The sequence below is a fragment of the Microcaecilia unicolor genome, chromosome 4 (assembly GCF_901765095.1).
Source record: "Microcaecilia unicolor chromosome 4, aMicUni1.1, whole genome shotgun sequence".
In the NCBI taxonomy this organism is placed as follows: domain Eukaryota; kingdom Metazoa; phylum Chordata; class Amphibia; order Gymnophiona; family Siphonopidae; genus Microcaecilia; species Microcaecilia unicolor.
The window spans coordinates 320,274,223-320,299,157 of record NC_044034.1 but is presented as its reverse complement, the minus strand read 5'-3'; the positions used below and the strand labels follow the sequence as shown (position 1 = coordinate 320,299,157).

Sequence of the window (24,935 nt, the reverse complement as noted above, 5' to 3'; positions counted from 1 at the left end):
TGGAGGGCAAGGAAGAGAGGAGAAATGTTGGACAAGGATGGAGAGAAGGAGATGCACACGGATGGAGTGGAAGGGAGAGAGGAGAAACGATGGTCATGAATGGAGGGGAGGGAAGACAGAGGAAGTAGATGCACATGGATGGAGGGGAGGGAAGACAGAGGAAGTAGATGCACATGGATGGAGGGGAGGGGCGTGAGGAGAAATGCTGGATATGGATGTAGAGAAAATTGCTGAATTTAAGGGCTGGATTGGAACACTTTGAGGGCAGATGTTGAAACTGGAGAAAGAGTAGGGCTACAGATGGTAGACAGAATGCATAAGGACACAGAAGGATGGTGGACATGGTGAGAGAAAAAATATCAAATGGAAAGAAGACACTGCATAAAACAGAAGACACTGGGACCAAAGCTAATAGAAACACTAAATGCTCAGACAGCAAAGGTAGAAAACATTTTTTTATTCAGAATTTATTAATTGGAATATGTCAGCTTTTGGAAATTTTGCATCTGTGATATTTTGCATGCAAGTTTCAATCCAATTTTTCTAGTATTGCTGCATGCTGAGTCTGACTTCTTGAGGTAACTTTCCAGTTCAGTATTTTGCCTTCATATCTGTTGTGTTGTGTGTTTTTTCATGCGTGATCAAGATGCAGTATTCTGCTAGCGTGTAGTATTTGCAGCCCTTTTTATTTTGTTTTTTTTGTTTGTTTCACTAGGTTGTGTACTGGTGTTTTAGAGCCCGGTGTAATTATAGTGCTGCCTTTCCACGCATAAGGTTGTAGCTGATTTTTTTTGTCTACATTTTTATTAGTTTATAATCAGTCTTCAGGGTTCTTGTTTGGGCCTAGGGATTTGTGTACTATTTTCAATGCTACATTTTTATATGCTCCATGGCTAGTAAAATGGATGTGGCTAATGTGGGGGGGTGGAGCCATAGTGACCCCGCCCTTAAGGTTGGCACGGTATGAGTACCGGCACCTTTTTTCCTACAAAAAAAGCACTGGTAATATGTAATTTATCTTTAAAATCAAGCACGGTACTGGAAGATTGGAGGGTGGCCAATATAATGCAGATTTTTTTAAAAAGGTTCCAGAGGTGATCCGTGAAATTATAGACTGGTGAGCCTGACATTGGTGCTGGGCAAAAAGGTAAGACCATTATAAAGAACAAAATTACAGAGCATGTTCAAAAGCGTGGATTAATGAGACAAAGCCAACACTGAAGGGAAATCTTGCCTCACCAATCTACTACATTTCTTTGAAGGGGTAAATAGACGTGTGGATATAGGTGAGCCAGTCGATATTGTGTATCTGGATTTTCTAAAGGCATTTGAGAAAGTGCCTCATAAAAGACTCCAGAGGAAATTGCAGGATAGGAGGTAGATTAAGAACTGGTTAAAAGATAGAAAACAGAGAGTAGGGTTAAATGGTTAGTATTCTGAATGGAGAAGGGTAGATAATAGGGTTCTGTGCTAGGACCCCTGCTTTTTAACATATTTATAAATGATATAGAGATGGGAGTAACTAATGAAGTAATAAAATTTGCTAACGACACAAGGTTATTCAAAGTTGTTAAATCGCAAGAGGACCTTACGAGACTGGGTGACTGGGCATCCAAATGGCAAATGACATTTAATGTGAGCAAGTGCAAAGTGATGCATGTGGTAAAAAGGAACCCAAATTGTAACTACGTGTAGCAAGATTTCACATTAAGAATCACCGATCAGGAAAGGGATCTAGGTGTCATCATTGATGATACGTTGAAACCCTCTGCTCAGTGTGCGACAGCTAAAAAAAGCAATTAGAATGTTAGGTGGTATTAGGAAAGGAATAGAAAACAAAAATGAGGACATTATAATGCCTTTGTATTGCTCCATGGTGCGACTGCACTTTGAATATTGTGTGCAATTCTGTTTACCACATATCAAAAAAAGATATAGTGGAATTAGAAAAGGTAGAAAGAAGGGTGAAAAAATTGATAAAGGGGATGGGACAACTTCCCTATGAGGAAAGGCTAAAGCGGCTGGAGCTCTTCAGCTTGGAGAAAAGACGGCTGAGGGGAGATATGATAGAGGTCTATAAAATAATGAGCAGAGTGGAATGGGTAGACGTGAATCGCTTGTTTACTCTTTTCAAAGCTACTAGGACAAGGGGGCACACAATGAAGCTACAAAGTAGTAAATTTTTTAATGAATCGGAGAAAATGTTTCTTACTCAATGTGTAATTAAACTCTTGAATATGGAGGAGTGGCCTAGTGGTTAGGGTGGTCGACTTTGGTCCTGGGGAACTGAGGAACTGAGTTCGATTCCCACTTCAGGCACAGGCAGCTCCTTGTGACTCAGGGCAAGTCACTTAACCCTCCATTGCCCCATGTAAGCCACATTGAGCCTGCCATGAGTGGGAAAGCGTGGGGTACAAATGTAACAAAAAAAAAAAAATTGCCACAGAATGTAGTAAAAGCAGTTAGCCTAGTGGGGTTTAAGAAAAGTTTGGATAATTTCCTAAAAGAAAAGTCCATAATTATTAAAATGGATTTGGGGAAAATCTACTGCTTATTTCTAGGATAAGCAGCATAAAATGTACTGTTTTGGGATCTTGCCAAGTACTTGTGACCTGGATTGAACAACATTTTCCTCAAGCCATATGAACCACAATAGTGAACGTGTCTTGAACACTTTGGAATAAATATAAATGTTGCAAAGGAGCTTTGACCTTTTACCTGGAGTGGGCTAAAACTCTTAGAAAGTCAACCCAGTGTTTTGTTTCTTTTGCTTTTGATAAAATGAGACCGCTGTTTCCAAGCATACACTTTCAAATTGGCTAGCAGATTGTATCTCCTTTTTATAGTCCCAAGCAGGCCTGACCTTGGAGGGTTATGTTGAGGCTTATGGGACAAGCACAGAGAATTTGTAAGGGAGAGAAGGGATTGTAGAGGTTAGTAATTGGTATGGATAGGTAAACTTGATAGGCCATATGGTATGTACCTGCCCTCATTTTCTGTGTTATGTTTCTATAATGCCCATACCATGGCTGCATTGATAGCCCAGTTGCGGTTAGCCTTTATGGGAGGAGATTTTGCATAGCTGCAACATGGACTTCAGTCCACATATTTGTGTATCATTACTATTTGGAAAGGAATTGCCAGTGTTGATAGTTGGTTTACTGACTCTGTCCTCTATAACCTCTTTGCTGCATCCCCTCTAGTGTCAATTTTTTTCTTTCCTAGGTTGCCTAGTTGTCTGTTACTTTCCCCTGTTGTATTAAGGCATTCTTTTTCTAGGGAGTCCTAGATGTCAGGATTACTATCCTGTTTGTCCTTGGAGATAGACAAATTACTTACCTATAGCAGGTGTTTTCCGTAGGCATCAAGATAGAAGGCCTCACGTAGCTACCACCTCCCCTAAAATTTGTATTAATAAAGTTTCATACAAACTGAAGGTGGTCCTGTACAATAATGCTGAGCGAGAAGTTCAGCACATATGCAATAAGTCTAAAACGCTTTCAGAAACACAGCTAAGCTGTGTAAATTTTTCCCGCGTAGGCTACATTTGATGACATCAACCAGATGTGAGGATTGTATCTATAGTGAACACCTGCTACAGGTAAGTAACTTGGTTTGTTGTGCACTATTTTAATGTATATGGTATGGAAAATAATTAAGATCTTGTTGGACTTTCAAATACAAACTGACAGGCACTTGAAACACAATATTGCTGACATCACAGTCAGAGAAAGAAAAATGTATGGTTTATAGATGTGGTAATACTTGGTGATAGGAGAAATGATGAAAAAACAACTGGGAAACAGATAACAAAATACCATGATTACAAATAGAAGTAGAAAGACTTTGGAGGAAGAAAATCCATAGTAATACCAACTGTGATTTAGGTTCTTAAAGCAGTAGTGATTGGATTCTCAAAGCACTCGGAAATTTAAACTAAAGACATTATCCCATCAATTTTGAAAAATAATCTACCCTACTTGGAACAGCATATCTCTGAATCCCAGGTCCTTGAGTAAGACCCAGGTTAATGTAGTTAAAACCAATGAACATTGCCTGTGATGTGTCATACTTGAATATCCTAGTATATTATTTATAATTTTAAGATGAATTCATATCTTTTTTTATTTTTATAGGTCTGCAAGGACTTCAAGTGTTTGAATGCTTCTGTGCTGAACTATGACTGTGACATACAGAAAAAATGCAATGGAAATGGGGTATGTGGAACCAGCGCAAGCCCCTTGCCCTCACATAGCACCAGTTTGGAGAGATGTCTGTTGATTTCAAGCATAGTTATTTCTTCTGCAAATGGAAGTGGTGATCAGCTGGAGCACAAAAGTAGCATGGGCTATTTTCATTAAGATTACTGAGATTAAAAGCTGGCTCTGCTTTTCAGTCTGATTTTCACTTTGTTATGCTTAGTGGGATTTGTGGTTTAGCTGACGTGTAGCAGAAGGTAGTGTCACTTCTTTCTATTGATGAACTGTTATTGTAAAGCCATTATATTGTGGTCAGGCATGTTTGGGTCTCTGCCAAACAAATAATTATCAACAGGATCATTTAGACAGGCTCCAAGAAATCTTGGTACTTAATTATTTTTATTTATTTATTGCATTTGTATCCCACATTCCCCCACCTATTTGCAGGCTCAATGTGGCTTACATAGATTTGTTGACATTATCGTAACAAGATATCAGATACAATTAGAATGTGTAACGATCAAGGAAGGGAAGAAGGAAGGGCGTGATTAGGATAGTTGTATAAGGTGAACTTTCATAATTGAGTGTGTTGGTGAGGTGACTTAGTGAGATTATAGGTGTTCATTGTAAGCCTTGTTGAAGAAGAATGTTTTCAGAGATTTTCGAAGATAGTTGTTTCGTTGATTGCTTTCAGGTCTGCGGGTAATGCATTCCATAACTGTGTGCTCTTGTACGAGAAGGTAGTGGCATGCATCAGTTTGTACTTCAGTCCTTTGCAGCTGGGGTAGTGCAGGTTGAGAAATTTGCGAGATGATCTTGTGGCGTTTCTGGGAGGTAGGTCCACGAGGTTTAGCATGTAGATTGGGGCGTCTGCATGAATGATTTTGTGTACAATCGTGCAGATCTTGAACGCAATGCGTTCCTTAATTGGAAGCCAGTGAAGTTTCTCTCTTAGTGGTTTTGCACTTTCATATTTAGTTTTTCCCAATATGAGTCTGGCGGCCGTATTCTGGGCAGTTTGGAGTTTTTTGATTGTCTGTTCTTTGCACCCGGCGTACAGTGCATTGCAGTAGTCGAGATGACTTATTACCATTGACTGTACCAGGGTAAGGAAGATGTATCTTGGGAAGAAAGGTTTTACTCTCTTAAGTTTCCACATGGTGTAGAACATCTTAGACAGTGTCCGCTATTAATCCCATTCTACAAATGGGGAGAGGCAGTAATCAAATTCATTTCTGCAGATAAAATTATTGATGTATTTATTTACTTAGGGGTAAATATTCAGTGGTGGCGGTGAACATTTTGCTGACCACTGACCACTCTATTCCTGGATATTCAATGCCAGGCCACATCCAAGCTTCAGCATTGAATATCTGGTTGATTAAGTGCTGGTTAGCACATAGCTGCTTAAGTCGATATTCAGAACTTAAGCAGCCATGGGTTGCCGCTTAAAGATAGGACTGTGTTTTATGTGGTTCCATTTAAGCAGTTACCCTGGCTAGGTAAATGCTAAGTATTGGCACTTTACCTACCAAGTGCCGACTCTGCCCTCAGAACACCCCCAAAATAGCTGGTTTCACTTATGCGAAAGCGAGGTTAACTGGTCAGTGGCCATTTCTGGCTGGTTAAATCATTTTGAATATCAACCAGTTAGATTGTTAACCCTTCCACACATGAGTTCCAGGATGGGTTATAAAAGAACATACATAATATATAGACTTCACAAACAAACCATCAGTCACCCTCCTCTATCCCTACAAATCCTCAAAAAAATAGATACATTAAAACTCTCGAAAACCCTTATTTATTAAGACCTTAACCTCAAGAATAAAATCTTAATAAATAATAATCCTAATAAAACCAGACTAGCTAACCGCATGCTACTAACCCCCATTAAATAAATACAACTTCAGATGCTTTCTAAAACAAAATAAATCAGTAATTAAAAGTAACTTCACAGGTCCTTCTGAAAACATAGACTTCTCATTCTGTCCCACAAAGTAGATCACAATGTTGACATGCAGTTAAATCAGTATTTAACATCACCAGAGTAAACTCACTCTTAATCCAGTTAATTCTTTAACACAGTTAATGAAAGGACAAGGAACAACAAGACTTAATATTGAGGTGTACTGGAATAAGAATTGCTGCCTTCTGCAAACTCGGAGTCTGTTCTTAACCAGCCCTCTCAGGCAAGAGAGACTGGAGGTTTAGCTACACAGCCAGCTGGTAATTTTGTAAATATATATTTATTGTATGGTAATAAATAGAATAAAACAAAGAAAAGAAAGCAACATACCTTTTTTTATTGGACTAACTTAATACATTTTTGATTAGCTTTCAAAAGTAACTTCAGAACAGAAATTCAGAAATGAGCAAACAGTGGCATATGTGAGAATATATATGTGATTCTAATAAATTAAGAAGGTAATCTCCTCCTGCCTTTATTGTTTACTTAACAAAACATAAAAATGAAGGAGATATAAGAACACAACTAGCGTTTTCTATGACCTATAGATCTCATAATCACTTAGATAAAGAGGTGTTGCCTCAAAAACCCCCGGCTACGTATCAAACAAGCTCACGGGGGCTGGGCTGTTTCATCACTGGCAAACACCCCATGTATAAGGTTATTCTTTTTACATATATATATCCATTCTTCTATCGTTAATATTTAAGAGCTATTAGCTACTTAGCTTTTAAAGAAGTCCCGTGATGTTTATTTTTTTTCTTTTCTGATTAGACGCCAAGCAAGACCATGACCTACGATGGCCAGCGTTTCGTTACCTGCCTCAGGGTCACATGGTCTGCGTCAATCTGCAACAGAAAAGTATATTAGTATAAACCTAGACCTTAATTCTGTGAAAATATACAGTATTTCCTTCGAAATCACCTCAGCTAGAAATCAAACCGCTCTAACGGACCAACTCAAATGAAAAAATGGCCTCTGAATTTAAATACCCTCCTACGTCAGACGCCGAAAGTTAGTGTGGCCAATCAGCCTTTCCTGATTCGATCTTAACTGAAATGAAGTTCTACAGCTGTCATGTTATTTTTATACATTAGTTTTTATCTTTTATCTAATCAAACAGCACATAATCATTAGTATGTACAGTGGTGGAAATAAGTATTTGATCCCTTGCTGATTTTGTAAGTTTGCCCACTGACAAAGACATGAGCAGCCCATAATTGAAGGGTAGGTTATTGGTAACAGTGAGAGATAGCACATCACAAATTAAATCCGGAAAATCACATTGTGGAAAGTATATGAATTTATTTGCATTCTGCAGAGGGAAATAAGTATTTAATCCCTCTGGCAAACAAGACCTAATACTTGGTGGCAAAACCCTTGTTGGCAAGCACAGCGGTCAGACGTCTTCTGTAGTTGATGATGAGGTTTGCACACATGTCAGGAGGAATTTTGGTCCACTCCTCTTTGCAGATCATCTCTAAATCATTAAGAGTTCTGGGCTGTCGCTTGGCAACTTGCAGCTTCAGCTCCCTCCATAAGTTTTCAATGGGATTAAGGTCTGGTGACTGGCTAGGCCACTCCATGACCCTATTGTGCTTCTTCCTGAGCCACTCCTTTGTTGCCTTGGCTGTATGTTTTGGGTCATTGTCGTGCTGGAAGACCCAGCCACGACCCATTTTAAGGCCCTGGCGGAGGGAAGGAGGTTGTCACTCAGAATTGTACGGTACATGGCCCCATCCATTCTCCCATTGATGCGGTGAAGTAGTCCTGTGCCCTTAGCAGAGAAACACCCCAAAACATAACATTTCCACCTCCATGCTTGACAGTGGGGACGGTGTTCTTTGGGTCATAGGCAGCATTTCTCTTCCTCCAAACACGGCGAGTTGAGTTCATGCCAAAGAGCTCAATTTTTGTCTCATCTGACCACAGCACCTTCTCCCAATCACTCTCGGCATCATCCAGGTGTTCACTGGCAAACTTCAGACGGGCCGTCACATGTGCCTTCCGGAGCAGGGGGACCTTGCGGGCACTGCAGGATTGCAATCCGTTATGTCGTAATGTGTTACCAATGGTTTTCGTGGTGACAGTGGTCCCAGCTGCCGAGATCATTGACAAGTTCCCCCCTTGTAGTTGTAGGCTGATTTCTAACCTTCCTCATGATCAAGGATACCCCACGAGGTGAGATTTTGCGTGGAGCCCCAGATCTTTGTCGATTGACAGTCATTTTGTACTTCTTCCATTTTCTTACTATGGCACCAACAGTTGTCTCCTTCTCGCCCAGCGTCTTACTGATGGTTTTGTAGCCCATTCCAGCCTTGTGCAGGTGTATGATCTTGTCCCTGACATCCTTAGACAGCTCCTTGCTCTTGGCCATTTTGTAGAGGTTAGAGTCTGACTGATTCACTGAGTCTGTGGACAGGTGTCTTTCATACAGGTGACCATTGCCGACAGCTGTCTGTCATGCAGGTAACGAGTTGATTTGGAGCATCTACCTGGTCTGTAGGGGCCAGATCTCTTACTGGTTGGTGGGGGATCAAATACTTATTTCCCTCTGCAGAATGCAAATAAATTCATATACTTTCCACAATGTGATTTCCGGATTTAATTTGTGATGTGCTATCTCTCACTGTTACCAATAACCTACCCTTCAATTATGGGCTGCTCATGTCTTTGTCAGTGGGCAAACTTACAAAATCAGCAAGGGATCAAATACTTATTTCCACCACTGTATATCACCCTCCTTATGTTACTAAAAAAAGTGTATATATCACCCTCTTTATGCTACTAAAAAAAGTGTCCCCATTCTATTTTTCCGTTTAAACCCACTGGAACCAGAATATATATGTGAAACATAAAAGCATTCCAATGACAGTCTCATGGGAGAGATGGATGGGTGATCAGAGGGTGACAAAAAAAAAAAAAGCAAGAAGCACTTAGGGCTTCTTTTACAAAGCCACATTAGCGATTCCAGCGTGGTAAATGAGAGGCAGCCCATAAGAATTGAGTGGGCTTCCTCTCATTTGCCGCACCGAGAATTTTAAAAGAGGCCCTTAGCTTTTCATATAGATCTAAATAAAAAACTAAGTGTTTCTTTCTCTCACACCCCCCCTTGCTTTATGGAAGTATTTATAAAAATTGAAAATTAGAAAACTGAAAAATCTATAGAGTTTGTGCCTGAGACTTATGTGGAAGAAGAAATAAAACCTTTATGGAGTCTTTTAACTAATGATTCGTCTTAGTCATTTGGAAGCAGTACACTGTAAGAGTCCAATTGCAAAGCCAATGACTGCTGAGGTCTCTTCCTCCACATAATTCCTTAAAAAAATTATAAAAATACAAAAAAATATAACGCTTGGGACTAAGTAAGAAGACAATTTTAAAGAAGAGCTTTTATGGAGAGTCTCAGTAGCTCCACTGTTTTGAGAATGATATAGAAAGTTTGGGTAGTGGAGAGGTTCTGCATTATTTTGAGATACAAAGTTTTTAGTATTCTCACTATAAAGTCATTCATACAGTGCTCTGGTCTGGCCAAATGCTGTCCTACAGAGGTGTCACCCTGGTTAGCACTGTAGTGTTTAATGTGGTGCTACTGTAACTGAACCTGGTCTTAAGCATTTGGCCTGACTCCAACACAGCATCCTTCTTCACATTTTTGCATTGAATATATACACTACATTTGAAGATGAGAATATTTTCCCCCAAGTGAGAGACTATCAGGCTCATTTTTGAAAGAGAAGGACGCCCGTCTTTCGACACAATCGGAAGATGGGCGTCCTTCTCCCAGGGTCGTCCAAATCAGTATAATCGAAAGCTGATTTTGGACGTCTCCAACTGCTTTCCATCGCAGGGACGGCCAAAGTTCAAGGGGGCGTATCGGAGGCATAGCGAAGGCGGGACTTGGGCGTGCCTAACACATGGACATCCTTGACCCATAATGGGGGAAAAAAGGGTGTCCCTGACAAGCACTTGGACGACTTACCTGGCCCTGTTTTTCTTACAACCAAGCAGTGGCATAGCCAAGGGTGGGCTGGGGTGGGCCCAGGCCCACCCACTTTAGGTTCAGGCCCACCAAGTAGCAGCACACCTATAATGTGGCTGGCAGGGACCCCAAGCCTCACCAGCCAAAACTCCCAACAACTTGTTGCTGCCGGTGAAAATCTGGTATTTAAAAGGTATACGGGGAGAGGGGATGTTTGAAAGACCATATGGTATGCAGGCGAAGAGAGGGAGAAACCAAATCACTTGTAGACAAGGCGGCGTGCTGCCCACTCACCTTGGGTCCAGGCCCACCCAACTTGGGTGTCTGGCTATGCCCCTGCGACCAAAGCACAAAAGGTGGCCGAAATGACCAGATGACCACTGGAGAGAATTGGGGATGACCTCCCCTTACTCCCCCAGTGGTCGCTAACCCCCTCCCACCCTCAAAAAAACATCTTTCAAAATATTTTTTGCCATCCTCTATGCCAGCCTCAGATGTCATACTCAGGTCCATGACAGCGCATGCAGGTCCCTGGAGCAGTTTTAGTGTGTGCAGTGCACTTCAGACAGGCGGACCCAGGCCCCTGCCCCCCCTACCTATTACGTTTGTGGAGGAACAGCAAGCTCTCCAAAACCCCCAGAAACCCACTGTACCCACATGTAGGTGCCCCCCTTCACCCATAAGGGTATGGTAGTGGTGTACAGTTGTGGGTTTTTGGGGGGGGGGGTTGGGGGGGCTCAGCAGACAAGGTAAGGGAGCTATGTTCCTGGGAGCATTTTCTGAAGTCTACTGCAGTGCCCCCTAGGGTGCCCAGTTGGTGTCCTGGCATGTGAGGGGGACCAGTGAACTAGAAATTCTGGCTCCTCCCACGACCAAGGGCTTGCATTTGGTCATTTCTGAGATGGCGTCCTTGGTTTCCATTATCGCCGAAAATCAGAAACGACCAAATCTAGGGACGACCATCTCTAAGGACGACCAAAATTTCAAGAGTTGGGCGTCCCCGACCGTATTATCGAAATGAAAGATCCGGAGGTGGCCAGTTCAAATCCCACTGCTGCTCCTTGTGATCTTGGGCAAGTCACTTAACCCTCCATTGCCTCAGGTACAAGCTTAGATTGTGAGCCCTCCTGGGATGGAGAAATATCCAATGTATCTGAATGTAACTCGCCTTGAGCTACTACTGAAAAACGTGCAAGCAAAATCCAAATAAAATATACAGCTAGCCATTGTTGATGAAGACTGTGGTGTCTATAACGTTGACTTTTTCTGTGGAGTAATCAATTTTTAATTTGAAGGATGGCATGCATTGAAAGAACTGAAAAATTGTTTTGAGTCTCTTCTCCTTCAGTCCAAATCATAAAAATGTTATCAATATACCGGTAGTACTTTAAAATATCTCCTCTAGTTTTGCCATGAAAAGGTTTGCATATTGTGGTGCCATCCTGGTGCCCATGATTTGTAGATAAATGTCTTTATTGAAATGGAAATAATTGTGAGTTCGAATTAATTTTGTAATAGTTTCCGGTTTGTATTGGTAGTCCAGGGTAGATGTTTTAGGAATTTGTCACATGCAGCATTTCCATCTGCATGGGGAATGTTGCTGTATAATGATTCTGCATTTATTGTGTCCAGAAGGGCACCTGGTGGTAAAAACTCAATGACATCACAAGGACTAGGAAAGTTGAACAGTCAGATTATTTATTTATTGTTACAGTTGTACCCACATTTTCCCAACCTATTTGCAGGCTCAATGTGGCTTACATAGTACCATGAGCCGTTAGTCGCCTTTGATGATGAAATAAATACAAGTGATGTTATCAAAGAGGTTCATGTGTTACAGACACATTAGGAGAATCATAGAGAAGAGTTATACAGTGTTCATCACGGGCTTTGATTTTGTTGTGTTTGCTGGGTTCAGGCACTTAAGTTGGGTCAGTAGGGTATGCCTTTTCGAACAGGGTGGTCTTTAGTGATTTCCAGAAGCTAAGGTGGTTGTATGTTGTTTTTATGGCTTTCGGTAGTGCATTCCACAGTTGCGTGCTTATATAGGAGAAGCTGGATCCATAAATTGATTTGTACTTGAGTCCCTTGCAGCTAGGGTAGTGAAGATTAAGTATGTGATGGGTCCAATTGTGTTTCTGGTTGGCAGGTCTATAAGGTCGGTCATATATCACAGAATAGGCAGCTTATGTTCAGGAAAGCATGCTGCTTTTTTTCAGACATGATGAGAGGGGCAGAGCTGACTCCTTATCTAGCATGCTTGGACATGGCAAGCCGATAGGGAAAACCCACAAGGCACTGGAAGCAGAGCACACGTGCTCAGAAAGGGCCAATGACAGAAAACTACAAAACTGTAGGAACTTTAGTCCAATCCACAACAACACTTAATGTATATACAGAGAATATCAATATCAATTTAATGTTTGTATATCGCCATATCCCTTAAAAAGAGTTCACTATGGTTCACAGTATACTATCTTTGGTAATTACATATTTTTACCGTAATTTATTAGACGGACATTGCAGGTGATTGGTAATTACATTTTTTTACATAGTATATTTGACAGACGTTGCAAGTGATTGGATTAAGGACTTTATCATGAGTAACTCAAAAACATGTGGAATGGATTCCAGATTCGCTTAGGCCATTAGTTGTCGAAAAGGAAGATTATCAGTTTTTTTCTAAATGTAGATTAAGAGAATTCTAGGTGAATGTTGGTGGGCAGGGAGTTCCATTGAGAAATAGCCCGGAACAAAAATAGAACTTTGAATCGAGCCTTTTTTGACCTTGGGGAACAGAGTATCAGGAAGTGTCATAACCTTGCACATTGACCAAACATGAAGTCTATTGATCAGCGTTTCCGAGGTTGGTCCATATATGATTCTGAAGAGAAGGCAAGTAGTTTGGAACCTTGCTCCACTCGAGATCCTTGAGCAAAAAATGCCGACGCATGTGAATTGAAGATTTATACTCTACTAGCGTGGGAAATTTAAAGCATTCTTGTCCATTCGATTTCTTTGTTTAATCCATTAGGGTCACTGTGTTCCATTTGAAGATGAGACGTTGCTCCTTCTTCAATAAAACCGACGAAACATCCTCCCCAACTGCCCTAGATCTTCTCCTGTCCCAAGATTACTTCCAAAAGGCAGGTTGCCAAATGTGTCAAATGTGACTTGGAAGCCACATCAGTGGTCTGATGCCTAAGCCAGCGCTAACTTCTTACAGATAGAGACAAGAATTGGCTGGTGTGCCTGTGCCCTATAACTGCTGTGTATTGGAGCTAACAAGTACGGCTGAGAACCAGAGACAGATGATGTAGCAGAATATGGCTGTTGCACCATTGCATGCTACAAAAGCAAGCTGCAGTGGTCGTGAAACAGCAGCCCTAGAGCTCTGTGCTTACTCTCAGCTGATTGCAACAACTATTAAGCTACCTCTACACTGAAGTAGCTCCTGGACCACTCCCCATGAAATTTAGGTACCCCATTACCATGAAAAGATGCCAAAAACACCATAGAAGCAATTAGAGGTACCGGGTACGCTGCAGATACCAGGTAGCTGAGGCTAATATGCAAAGGTGTGGCCAGTACTCAGTGTGCAAAGAGAGAGAGAGAGAAGGGCAATCTTTAGTACTGAAGAGTTCTGAAAACTGTTCCAGTCATGTAAGAACTACATGGCCAGGCAAGCAATAAGAGAATGAAATAAAATATGCCCCACTGGAAATCTAGCTGAGCCCACAGTTTATAATAGGCTGGATAAAACCAGCCTTGAACCTGTAACCTTCAGGCTGAAAGGCCAGCCACCCTCCTCAATAAAACTAGTTTGATGTAAACAATACACATACACCAATGCCACCAGGGGAGCACAGAGAGTGCAGGATTACCATGGAAAACAGAGAGAGACCTGAGAGGCCTGCACTAGCCTCAAAATGTAACATTTCTCACAGAAACATGGAGTCAACAGCCCTAAGCCTGACTACTAAACAAACTGTACTGCCATGCTCTGAGAAAGGGGAAGAGGGAAAGAGTGAAAAACCTAGAGTAGGATCCCTAATCCTGATCCCTTTCTCCCTTCCATTAATGATGTACACACACCTGAACCTCATTAAGGAGGGTCCAGAAATATTCTTACTGTAAATTTTTAGATTGTAAGCTCTTTTGTAACCGGACTAATCAGCAAGTAATCAGGAGGCCGAGACGCTGACTTCCAAAGCAAGGCAACTTTTATTAGCTAGCTGTCACAGTACTAAGTTCAGACTCAGGATACTGCGCCCCGAGCGTCACCCGACACTCGTTCTATACAAATTAGTGGTCAGGCGCATAAAACACACCTTACAACACACATACACATGCGCAGTACCTGCACATGCGCAATACATTAGTAGTTCTGTAGTTCTCACAGAGAAAAGATACGTCAGTTTCATAGCTTTCATAGAAATTGTTACTTTGCAAGAAATGTAACTTATTGCAGTGTTTCAGCACAGTCACATAATACAGCCTCTATACATGGATCACGAGACTGCACGGACAGAGCCAGCTGTCCCCCTTACAAACCTAAATTGATGACTACTACAATTTGTTATCTAGCTGCTGGTTAACAAATAGATGTTACTAGTAAAAGTCCAAACTGCACAGTTTTAGGTTGGTTAGGCTCATCATAGAAAAGCTGAGGTTTTGGTACAATGCAAAGGTGCAAGTGTGAATGCAAAGTCCAAATAGAAAATCCTGCTAGTGCAAAAGTCCACAAAAGTCCAAATAAAGGAAACTTGCAAGTTTTGCAAGTTCAGTGCAAGTTTTGCCCCGTACAATCCCCCCTTTGATAATTTATCAATTGTCCAAGTGAAAAGTATCACAACAACGGAGGTGGTGTAAATGTAGAGAAGTTCAAGAAATGATGGCCCTAAGATTCCTTTTGTGGCCGTTGAGTTCTTCACCGGGGTTGAGACAAAAGGTCTCTATTGGACGCTCCCCTCCTTTGTAGCCGGTCTTTGCCAGGAAAGGTGTAGATGGCCCAGAGGGCAAGTTGTGCACAATATCTGGAAAAATACAAAAGAGGTGAGGTTAGTATGGGAGGGTAGAGGTGTGGTGGAATGTTGCTGAAGTTAGGGGTCATCATTAGAGGAATCAGGATCCTCCTTTACTGAAGGCAGGGAAGAATACATCTGGAGAGACATAATTTGCAGAGCTACGCGCTGATCAGCAATACGTTCCATGGCCCTGCGAGCAAAAGACAACACACAGCATGGAAGTAAACAGGGTAGAACACAAGGCCCCCAAACAGGCAGACCCCCAAAATATTAATTTCTTCTACCACGTGCCCCCAAAGAGAGAGTCCCACCAACTATCACCTAGCATAGATGTCCATTTCTGGACGGGAACATGTGCAAGCTTTCTAATGTCAGTAGCTATATTTAGTACCGCAGCTCCAGTATCATCAATTTTCAGGCAACAATTGGAAGTATTCCACTTCCCACAGACCCCGCCTTCTTCCACAAGAAGGTAATCCAGTGCCAACCGATTCTGATAGATGGCAGTTCGCATTTGGGTTTGTTGCTTGGCTATAAGCTCTAGAGCTTCAGCCGTATGATTGGTAATGACTTCTACTACAGCTTGCAACCAGATATACGATTTAGCACATAATTAGGAGTGCGATACCCACCAGCCTTGACGCAGTTCCAGTGCCTCTGGTCGAGCCCACTCGTCCTCTGAAGGAGCGTAAGTTGGGGTCTCAGTTGGCAAAGGAATTAGGAGTAGCATTTCAGAATTGGAAAAATAAGGAAGGTTGGCTCGCCTTCTTTGCTGGCATCATCCGCTTGCTGAATTGCCCCGGGCAATGGGGTCCATTCTACTGGTATGAGCCTCACAGTGCATCACCGCCACTTCTTGGGTTTCCATACCGCATCAAGCAGTTGGCAGATTTCAGTGGCATGTACAAGTCCCTTTCCTTCTGCAGATAGGAAGCCTCGTTCCTTATACAATGCCCCATGTACCTGAAGGGTTAAGAATGCATATTTGGAGTCAGTGTAAATATTGACCACCTTCCCTTCTGCCCATTGAAGGGCTCTGGTGAAGGGCAATCAGTTCAGCCTTCTGAGCAGAGGTTCCGGGTGGTAAGGCCATTGCCTCTATTACGTGGTCTTCTGATACAACAGCATATCCTGCTCGACGAACCCCTGCTATCACCTGACTACTCCCGTCTGTAAATAGTGTAACTCCCCCTTGCCATGGCTGATCCTTAAGGTCAGGTCTGCTGGAGTGGACAGTACCCATTACTTCTTCGCAGTCGTGCAGTCTAGGTTCGGGAGCTGGCAAGAGAGTGGCAGGGTTTCAAGTTGGTGGTATCTTGAATCTGTACTTCTGGGTTTTCACACAGTAAGGCCTGATACTTGACTAACCGGGAGTTGGTCATCCAACGGGGTCCATGGCTTTCTAATAGGCTCCGAATGGTATGTGGAGCAGTTACGAGTAATGTTTGGCCAAAGGTGAGCTTATGGGCTTCTTTGATCAGCAGGCAGGCAGCAGCTATGCTCCGTAGACATCCTGGCCAACCTTTTGCTACATTGTCCATGCCTTAGACAGGTATGCTACGGTCGTTGCCAAGTACCGACTGTTTGCGTTAGTACTCCAAGTGCCTAGCCCTTCTTCTCATCTACAAACAGGTGGAAAGGCTTTGTTACGTCTGGGAGTCCGAGTGCTGAGGGGGATACAAGGGCTGTTTTCAAATCAGCTAGGGCCCTCAATTCGTGTTTTTCCCACCGGAAGGGTTGGGCCTCGGGTTCAGGCCCTTTCAGTTTGGCGTACAGGTCTTGGGTGAAAACAGCAAAATTGAGGATCCATATTCGGCAATAACCAGCTGCCCCCAACAATGCCCGCAGTTCCTTTTGTTAGTTGCTGTGGGCTGGTCACAGATTGCTTGAGACGGGGTGTACCGAGTCTCCGGGTACCTTCCCGGAGGCAAAACACCAAGTACTGCAACCTCGATCTCACACAGTTGCGCCTTTTTTTCTGCTGGCTCGGTATCCTTGCGCTTCCAGAGTTTTCAGAAGATTACAGTTGCCACGCACAATCAGTGTATGTTTCCCTGGCTACAACAGATCGTCCACATATTGGACAATGGGCCCATATTCAGTCTGATACGTTTTCAAATCATGGGCGAGTTGTTCCCCGAACAGAGTGGGCGAATTCTTGAATCCTTGCGGTAGCCGGGTCCAGGTAAATTGTTGTTTAGTTCCAGTCTGTAGATCCTCCCAGGTGAATGCAAAGAACTGTTGACTCTCCTCAGCAAGTGGTATGGAGAAGAAGCATCCTTTAAATCTATTACACTGTACCACTTGGTTTGGGCTGGCACTTGGGCTAAAATGGAGTAAGGATTAGGTACAAGAGCAACGATATCCACAACCTGATTATTGACTTTCCTCAAGTCCGGAACTGGTCGGTACTCTGGGGTTCCTGGCTTCTTGACTGGCAGTAATGGGGTATTCCAGGCTGATCTGGTAAATTTTAGGACTCCTTGTTGGAGGAGTTTCTGCAAATGCGTTTGCATACTATGTCGAGGGGCATACGTATACTGTGCTGCCTTGGTTAACAATTTGAGCATTGGGTTTTAGCTCAACCCAGATAGGGGTGGCATTTACAGCCAACCCTCCAGGATTCAATTCTGCCCAAACTCCAGGGACACTCGCCATCAGAGTCCTTCTCTGCTGTGCAAATTCAGTGTTGTTGGTGTAATAGCTGGCAGCGGCAGTAACAACCAGAGGAGCATGTAATCGCCACTCCTCCTGGACAGACAGATGAGGGATACTGGTTGTTCTTCAAAGTGGCCTCAACTTCCCCCGTGGCTTTAAATTTCAGGGTGGCTTGCAACTTGCATAGTCAAGTCCCGCCCAATCAGAGGAAACGGGACATTCAGGTATTGAATGAACTGGTGAGAGACTGTTTTCCCTCCAATATGGACCTGTCATATCCTTTAACAGAGGTGCAGTAATGGATTTTCCCGAGGCCCCCACTATCAGTATGGTATCTTTGGTCTCAGGGGCTATTGCTGTAGTGATGACAGATTTTTGGGCCCCAGTATCTAACAGGGCTTCATTCATTGCATCCCCACCTGAATTTCCACCAGAGGTTCAGTGGGGATTCTCCCCTCCTGATGCCTTCATGCTGTGTGGGTCTGAATAGCATCCGCAGCCATCTGCCACTCCTGCTGCTCTGACCGTCCACGGCCTTTTCCTCTCTCTCCGCACTCCGCCTTCCAGTGGCCTTCTTGCTTGCAGTATGCACACTGGTTCTTCCCTAAGGGAAACTTCCGACCTCTTCCCCTGTACTGTCCCCTGGGTTCATCTGGCGCAGCCACTCCTCTACTTTGCCCCCTGTGCTCTTCCAGAGCAGCAGCCAACAAGGTGGCATTTTCACGCATCTGTCTGCTCGCTTCTCTCCGGGCCTCACTTTTCTCCTCCTGATCCCGATATCCAAAAACACGATCGGCCATCGCCTTCAATTGACTAATACTCATGCCTTCAAACCCCTCAGTCTTCTGCAGCTTCTTTCTAATGTCTGGTGCTGCTTGGGTAACAAAACTCATTACTACCATTGGACGGTTAGCTGGATCCTCGGGATCGATAGGACTATATTTGCGATAGGCATCCATAAGCCGTTCCAGAAAGTCTCCTGGACTTTCATGCTTCTTTTGTACTATGTCATGAATCTTTCCCATATTGGTGACCTTCCGCTTTCCCTTCTTCAGGGCTGCCAGATAGGCCTGTTGATATTGACGAAAGGACTCTCGGCCTGCCTGGAGTTCGATGATTCCATTCGGGTTGGGTGGTGGGCACCAGGCAGCAACGCGATTGGCTAAATCTGGTTCATTTGGATGCGCCTGCCGAACTGCCTCTTCCATGTTCTGTTGCAGCTTGACGGCGTTCTTCAGTAGTTAATATATGGGAACTCAGTTGCCTCAAATCGGACCAGGTCAGATTGTGGCTAAATATTATTCCCTCCACTAATTCGATAAGCTGATCTGGTTTCTGTTCATATGTGGGGCCCATGATTCTTCCAATTCAGAAGATCTGAACTCGAGAAGGGGACATGATTATAGACTACTGACTCAATCGGATGGTCTGGATTCTCAGGATTTGGTAATTGTACCATGGCTTCTCTAATGGGATACAAATCAGCCGTAATTCGGCGGTCAGCAGGTGCTGTAACTGGACTTGTGGCCGGATAGCGAGTGGGTTCCTTGAGGACTCTCTGGCTTTTCCTAAAGGACTTCTGATCTACTGGGGACTCTGTCTGATGAGGGTAGGCTGACTGCCTGAATTCTCTTCCTGGGGTCCAGGCCCCGGCGTTCCCCCCCCCCCCCCCCCCGTCTTAATTCAGCAAGATCCGGATATATCGGGTATAAGGAGGCGGGCCGGGCTAGGCATGGGATCCTCCTCCTCGGGTTTCTCTAGAACAGGGACTACTTTCTTTGAACGAATAGGCCTAACTTCACAGCGGCCCTCAGCCACCCCCCTCAACTACTGCAGGCAAGGACTGGGATTTTGGTTTCAATTTAGGTCTCTGACTTTTTCTTTGGGCCACCACCATTAGGGCTGCCTTCTCCACCTTCCTTTGGGCCCATATCGGTGGGTTTCGCACCACATCTGCCCAACCCTCTATATACGGAATATCCTCAGGACAGCCAGGATTACCGTCTACTATTACAATATTCTGAACAGCGGCGATCTTTTCATATGCGAAAGTGCCCTCTGGTGGCCAATTAACAGATCGACCCAACCAGGCCACATAAACTGACAGCGCTGTATCATCACCTGCCCTGGAACAGTGTTTCTGGTCGAGACATTTCACTAAAGTGCTCAGTCATTAAATCCAAAGGTGTAGACCCACCCCCGCCTATCCCGTACGACGGTGCAAAGGATAGTATACAGACAAGGAGGGAAAAGGATGGCAGAGGGGTAAGGGGTCCCGCTCTACCAGACACAGAAGGTTCAAAACTCGCCCTGGCCAAGACGCGGTTGCCTGGCTTGAAACCGCAGGGCCAATCACTCAGCTTTCATACAGACAGGAAGCCCGTCCTCCCGTCTCTGCCTGGAGCCTAGTGGATTTCGGGACCTAGTCCCTACTCGGCACTGGCGAAGGGGTGATCAAGCCCCTCTTCGACCATTACTGGGTCGGCTGCTGATTCCCAGAGAGTATAGTCGCCTGATTCAGGTGCAGGATTCAGAAGTCTCCGGAGACCCGAAAAGTTGTCTTGCCCAGGATCGCACACCCTTTATGCAGGCCACCCAGCCCTGAGCAATTCTCTCACAGCGGCCAGACGCTGAACTCAGCGGTGCGCACTTTCCGGTCAGCTGGAGGGAATCGCCAGTCCGGGCCCAGCCGTGCCACTAACAGGGGAGGGGAGGAAATTTCCCTCGTCCTCGGCCCCGCCTCCTGGCTGGCTCACCAATGTAACCGGACTAATCAGCAAGTAAATCAGGAGGGCCGAGACGCTGACTTCCAAAGCAAGGCAACTTTTATTAGCTAGCTGTCACAGTACTAAGTTCAGACTTAGGATATTGTGCCCCGAGCGTCACCTGACACTCGTTCTTATACAAATTAGTGGTCAGGCGCATAAACACACCTTACAACACACATACACATGCGCAGTACATGCACATGCGCAATACATTAGTAGTTCTGTAGTTCTCACAGAGAAAAGATACGTCAGTTTTCATAGCTTTCATAGAAATTGTTACTTTGCAAGAAATGTAACTTATTGCAGTGTTTCAGCACAGTCACATAATACAGCCTCTATACATGGATCACGAGACTGCACGGACAGAGCCAGCGTGTCCCCCTTACAAACCTAAATTGCTGACTACTACAACGTGTTATCTAGCTGCTGGTTAACAAATAGATGTTACTAGTAAAAGTCCAAACTGCACAGTTTTAGGTTAGTTAGGCTCATCATAGAAAAGCTGAGGTTTTGGTACAATGCAAAGGTGCAAGTGTGAATGCAAAGTCCAAATAGAAAATCCTGCTAGTGCAAAAGTCCACAAAAGTCCAAATAAAGGAAACTTGCAAGTTTGCAAGTTCAGTGCAAGTTTCAGTGCAAGTTTTGCCCCCTACATTTGAGCAGGGATTGTCTCTCTCTATGTTGGATGTTCAGCGCTGTGTGCGTCTGGTAGCGCTATACAATGAAAATAATAATAATAATCACCTAATGAAGCACAGGCATCTCTACCAGAAGACTTTCAGATAGTCAGTACTTTCCAAGCTGCAGCTAAAGGCTCTCACTGCCACAGCACAGCTGCGGGTGACTAATGAATCTCCGACCTCGCCCCTGGAAAGCTGTGGAAGACTCAAAGCTGTACTCCCACAGGAGTCTGCAAACCTCCCAATAACCAATCTGAAGAAACTGGGAGTGATCCACAACCAGTTCCCCAGTCACTTTTCTGAAAGTCAACATATAAAACTGCCTAAATTGCAAGCACATCAGGGCCCGGGGGAGCACTGGGGCTTCAACATTGCCATGTGGAGTGGCAAGAAAGATGGTGCCCATCACGTGCGCACGCACACCCAAGAAAACAACTGCCCTGCGCCCCCCAAAAATGAGCTGGGAAGGAAGGAGCACACACCGCTCCACGGAGTTGGGCTGTACAGTGGAACTCCAGCATGGGAAACTGCAGCAGCCCAGTGACTCCCACACTGGGAGCCGCTTTTGCTCTGCCCACTGGCGCAGATAGGATAGTGAGTACTTCACCCCCCTCAGGAATCGCTGTCACATGCCAAGTCGGTCCTCACACCATCCAGCTGGTAGTGCAAGCCGGCATGAGCTTGCCATGCTGGACAAATCTCAGATTGAGATTTTTTTTTTTTAAAAGGTAGGAGAGGACACAGGAGCAAAAGAAACCTCAGACTCATTTTAAAGTCAGGAGAGCGAGAACCACAAACCCCAATCAGGCAGAGAAGAGGGGTTGAAGGGGGAGGAAGGGAGGGACCTGGCACTACCAGGTGCGCACCCAAGTCCCATAACTGGGACACCTCAGACCCCAGCCACTCAACTAGACCCAGGGGACCAGGCCACGAGCCAATCAATCCAGAGCTGCACAGATATGACCATCCAACGCGCCCCGCAGCAACAAACACCTTTTGACGGACTCTGACGCCGACATCGGCCCTAAGACCGGCTCCCAACCTAGCGCTCGCGTACCTCGGAAGCCTGGAACTCTGAGGACTGAGAAAACACTGCTTAGCCTGCAGGGATCTGTGTTTGTGTCCTCTGTGAAGTTTTTTTTTTTTTTTTTTAAGAGGCAGGAGAGAAACACCGACAGACGAATCCCTAAGCAGCAGTAGGCTGGTGGGGGGAGATGGGTAGGGACCTGGCACCACCAGGTGTAACTCCACGTGCGCAAAGCACCTCAACCCCAAATTTGCTGCTGGTGGGGGAGACGGGTAGGGACCTGGCACCACCAGGTGTAACCCCAACGGCGCAAAGCACCTCAACCCCAAATTTGCTGCTGGTGGGGGGAGACGGGTAGGGACCTGGCACCACCAGGGTGTAACCCCAACGTGCGCAAAGCACCTCAACCCCAAATCAAGCTCAGCAACCCCCGAGGGAACGGGATAGGAGCCAAATCACTTCAGAGCTGCACAGCATGTCTCTTCACCTGCTAGATAGAGAGAATACTGAAGTGAGGCTGGCTGCACATGCCCTCTTGTGGGCGAACTTCGGTGTTCTCTCTATCTAATCTGCTAGTGGAGGGACATAACCCACAAGTCTCTGGATTGATCTGGGGACGCTATGGAAGGTGAATTAATATCCCTGTGTGCTTTGGGGGTTGGCAGAGTGTATAGGCCATATGATTATTTTATTCTGATCTCGAGGGAGAGGACCCAGTGAACAGGGTCTGCATGGATTGGTTTGCCCTACAGCGAGGAACGTGATAAATTGCCCATTTTCCCCAGTATTGTTTATTTTGACCCTGGAACCCTTGTGGTATGGAATTAACACTCATTCGAAGATAGGAGGGTACAGTTGGGGAAGGAACAAATTCAAAACGTCTGCCTTCACTAGCCCACAGCACGCCCTCTTAGAGTTGATAAGAGGTTTTGAGTTATTTGCGGGATTTTCAGGTCTGATATTAAATTTAGACAAATCAGTAGCCTGCCAGTACATCTGGACACATGGTGGCAGTAGAAAGATAGATTTCTGTTCCAGTGGATGTGTAGGTACTTCTGTATCAGATAATCACAAAATAGTAGTTACTGTGGACTCATTTGCTAAGGGATATAACAGTACCTCTTATTTGGCCCTTAGGTTCCTGCCAGGCTGGCTCCCAATGAAAGGAACAAAGCCAAAAAGAAAATATATTATTTATTACAGATATAAAAATAACAATATGGCAAAATGCGAAGCAAGTTACAAAAATATACATGTGCACTACAAAACAAATATACTAATTAATACCAAATAGATAAATGAAAATAGATATATAAAACTATATGAGTGATTACACAACTATAATATATATCCTGAGAAGATTACACACTTAGCAATGAATTAGGCTACTGACCACAAATTCTAGGACAAACTAGTCCTTTACAGACAAATACCATAGACTATGCATACCCTGAACTATAGGTAATAAATCCTGCTTCTCTCACCCTTTTGGAGTCCGTAGTTTGCAGACTTCCGATGTGGTGAAGAACCAAATTCCTCTGTCGAGACTCTAGCAGAATTATTATGCGAGTCTGTCCCAGTCCAGGAATAAAATCCAAGATCTTTGCTCAGTACCTGGTTCACAGTCTTGTGGGAATCTACAGAGCTTCAGCAGAACTGGCCTTGTCAGCTTTTATCACCAGGAATTCAGTTCACTGGTGTTTTGGGAAATCAGTCTCTCTAGCACCTCTGAGAGATGATACCCCTGACCAATCTTCTCTCTTCTGATCTTCTTCCTTTTTCTTCTTTCCAACATTGGCACCCTCTCGCTCAGGTGATACCTATAGACCAATCACAAACAATTCATGGTCATGTTGAGAGGCCTTGTTATTAGCAAAGAAACTCTTATCAGTCACAAGTCTGATGGTAGCAAACTCCCTCTTGGTTCACATATACTCCTGGAGACTTTGTCTCTTGAAGTGAGCTCCTCTGTGCTTCCCAGGAGATAACTGGAGGCTAGTTTGCAGGAAAATAACGTGTCCTTGGATGGAGTCCACAGCTATGCCAAGCAGTAGTATTCCATTGTAGAAAGCTGGTTTCTGATGTATTCAGACCCCAGGCTATAGAATCCATATTAGAACAGGAAAAGATGTTCAGGCTTTACCAGGTCTCTGACCAGCAAAGGTGAGATGGCAGGAAATCACCCCTACAAATGGATGGACATTTTCAATACTTAGGAATAGATTTATATTCAAACTTAGATACTCTGTATGCAAGAAATATTCAGTCTCCTCAAGAACAGGGAGGCGAGGCCCTCCAGCTGGAAAGACTTGCCTCTGTCTCTAAGTGGCAGAGTGGCACTATTCAAAATGGTCCTCTTTCCAAAGTGTCTGTCGATTCTGCAGATGCTGCCCTTCAGGATGATGGAAAGAAATCGTGAAAACAGACTCTGTCAGTACAAGAGAAATACTTTTTAAGTAGTGAAATTTAAAATGTGCCTGACATGGCTGTGTTTCGCCCTGAATGGGCTGCTTGAGGGGCAAAACAATACTGCAAAAACAAATAAAATAACATAAATGAATATGCAGTCATAGTGAAATAATATAAAAACAGAGTACATATAAACTAATAAAAATACTCATAAAC

At 44.1% G+C, this 24,935-nt stretch overlaps 1 protein-coding gene across 2 annotated transcripts in view; it reads left to right on the top strand.

Moving 5' to 3' along the window:
- LOC115469357 (disintegrin and metalloproteinase domain-containing protein 9-like) overlaps nt 1-24,935 on the top strand; it is a 240,843-nt gene that overhangs the window by 172,985 nt on the left and 42,923 nt on the right. For both annotated transcript variants that reach the window (XM_030201903.1, XM_030201904.1), the window contains one exon: nt 4,137-4,217. In XM_030201903.1, the coding sequence (XP_030057763.1) occupies nt 4,137-4,217 (81 nt within the window). The remainder of the gene's footprint in view (nt 1-4,136; nt 4,218-24,935) is intronic.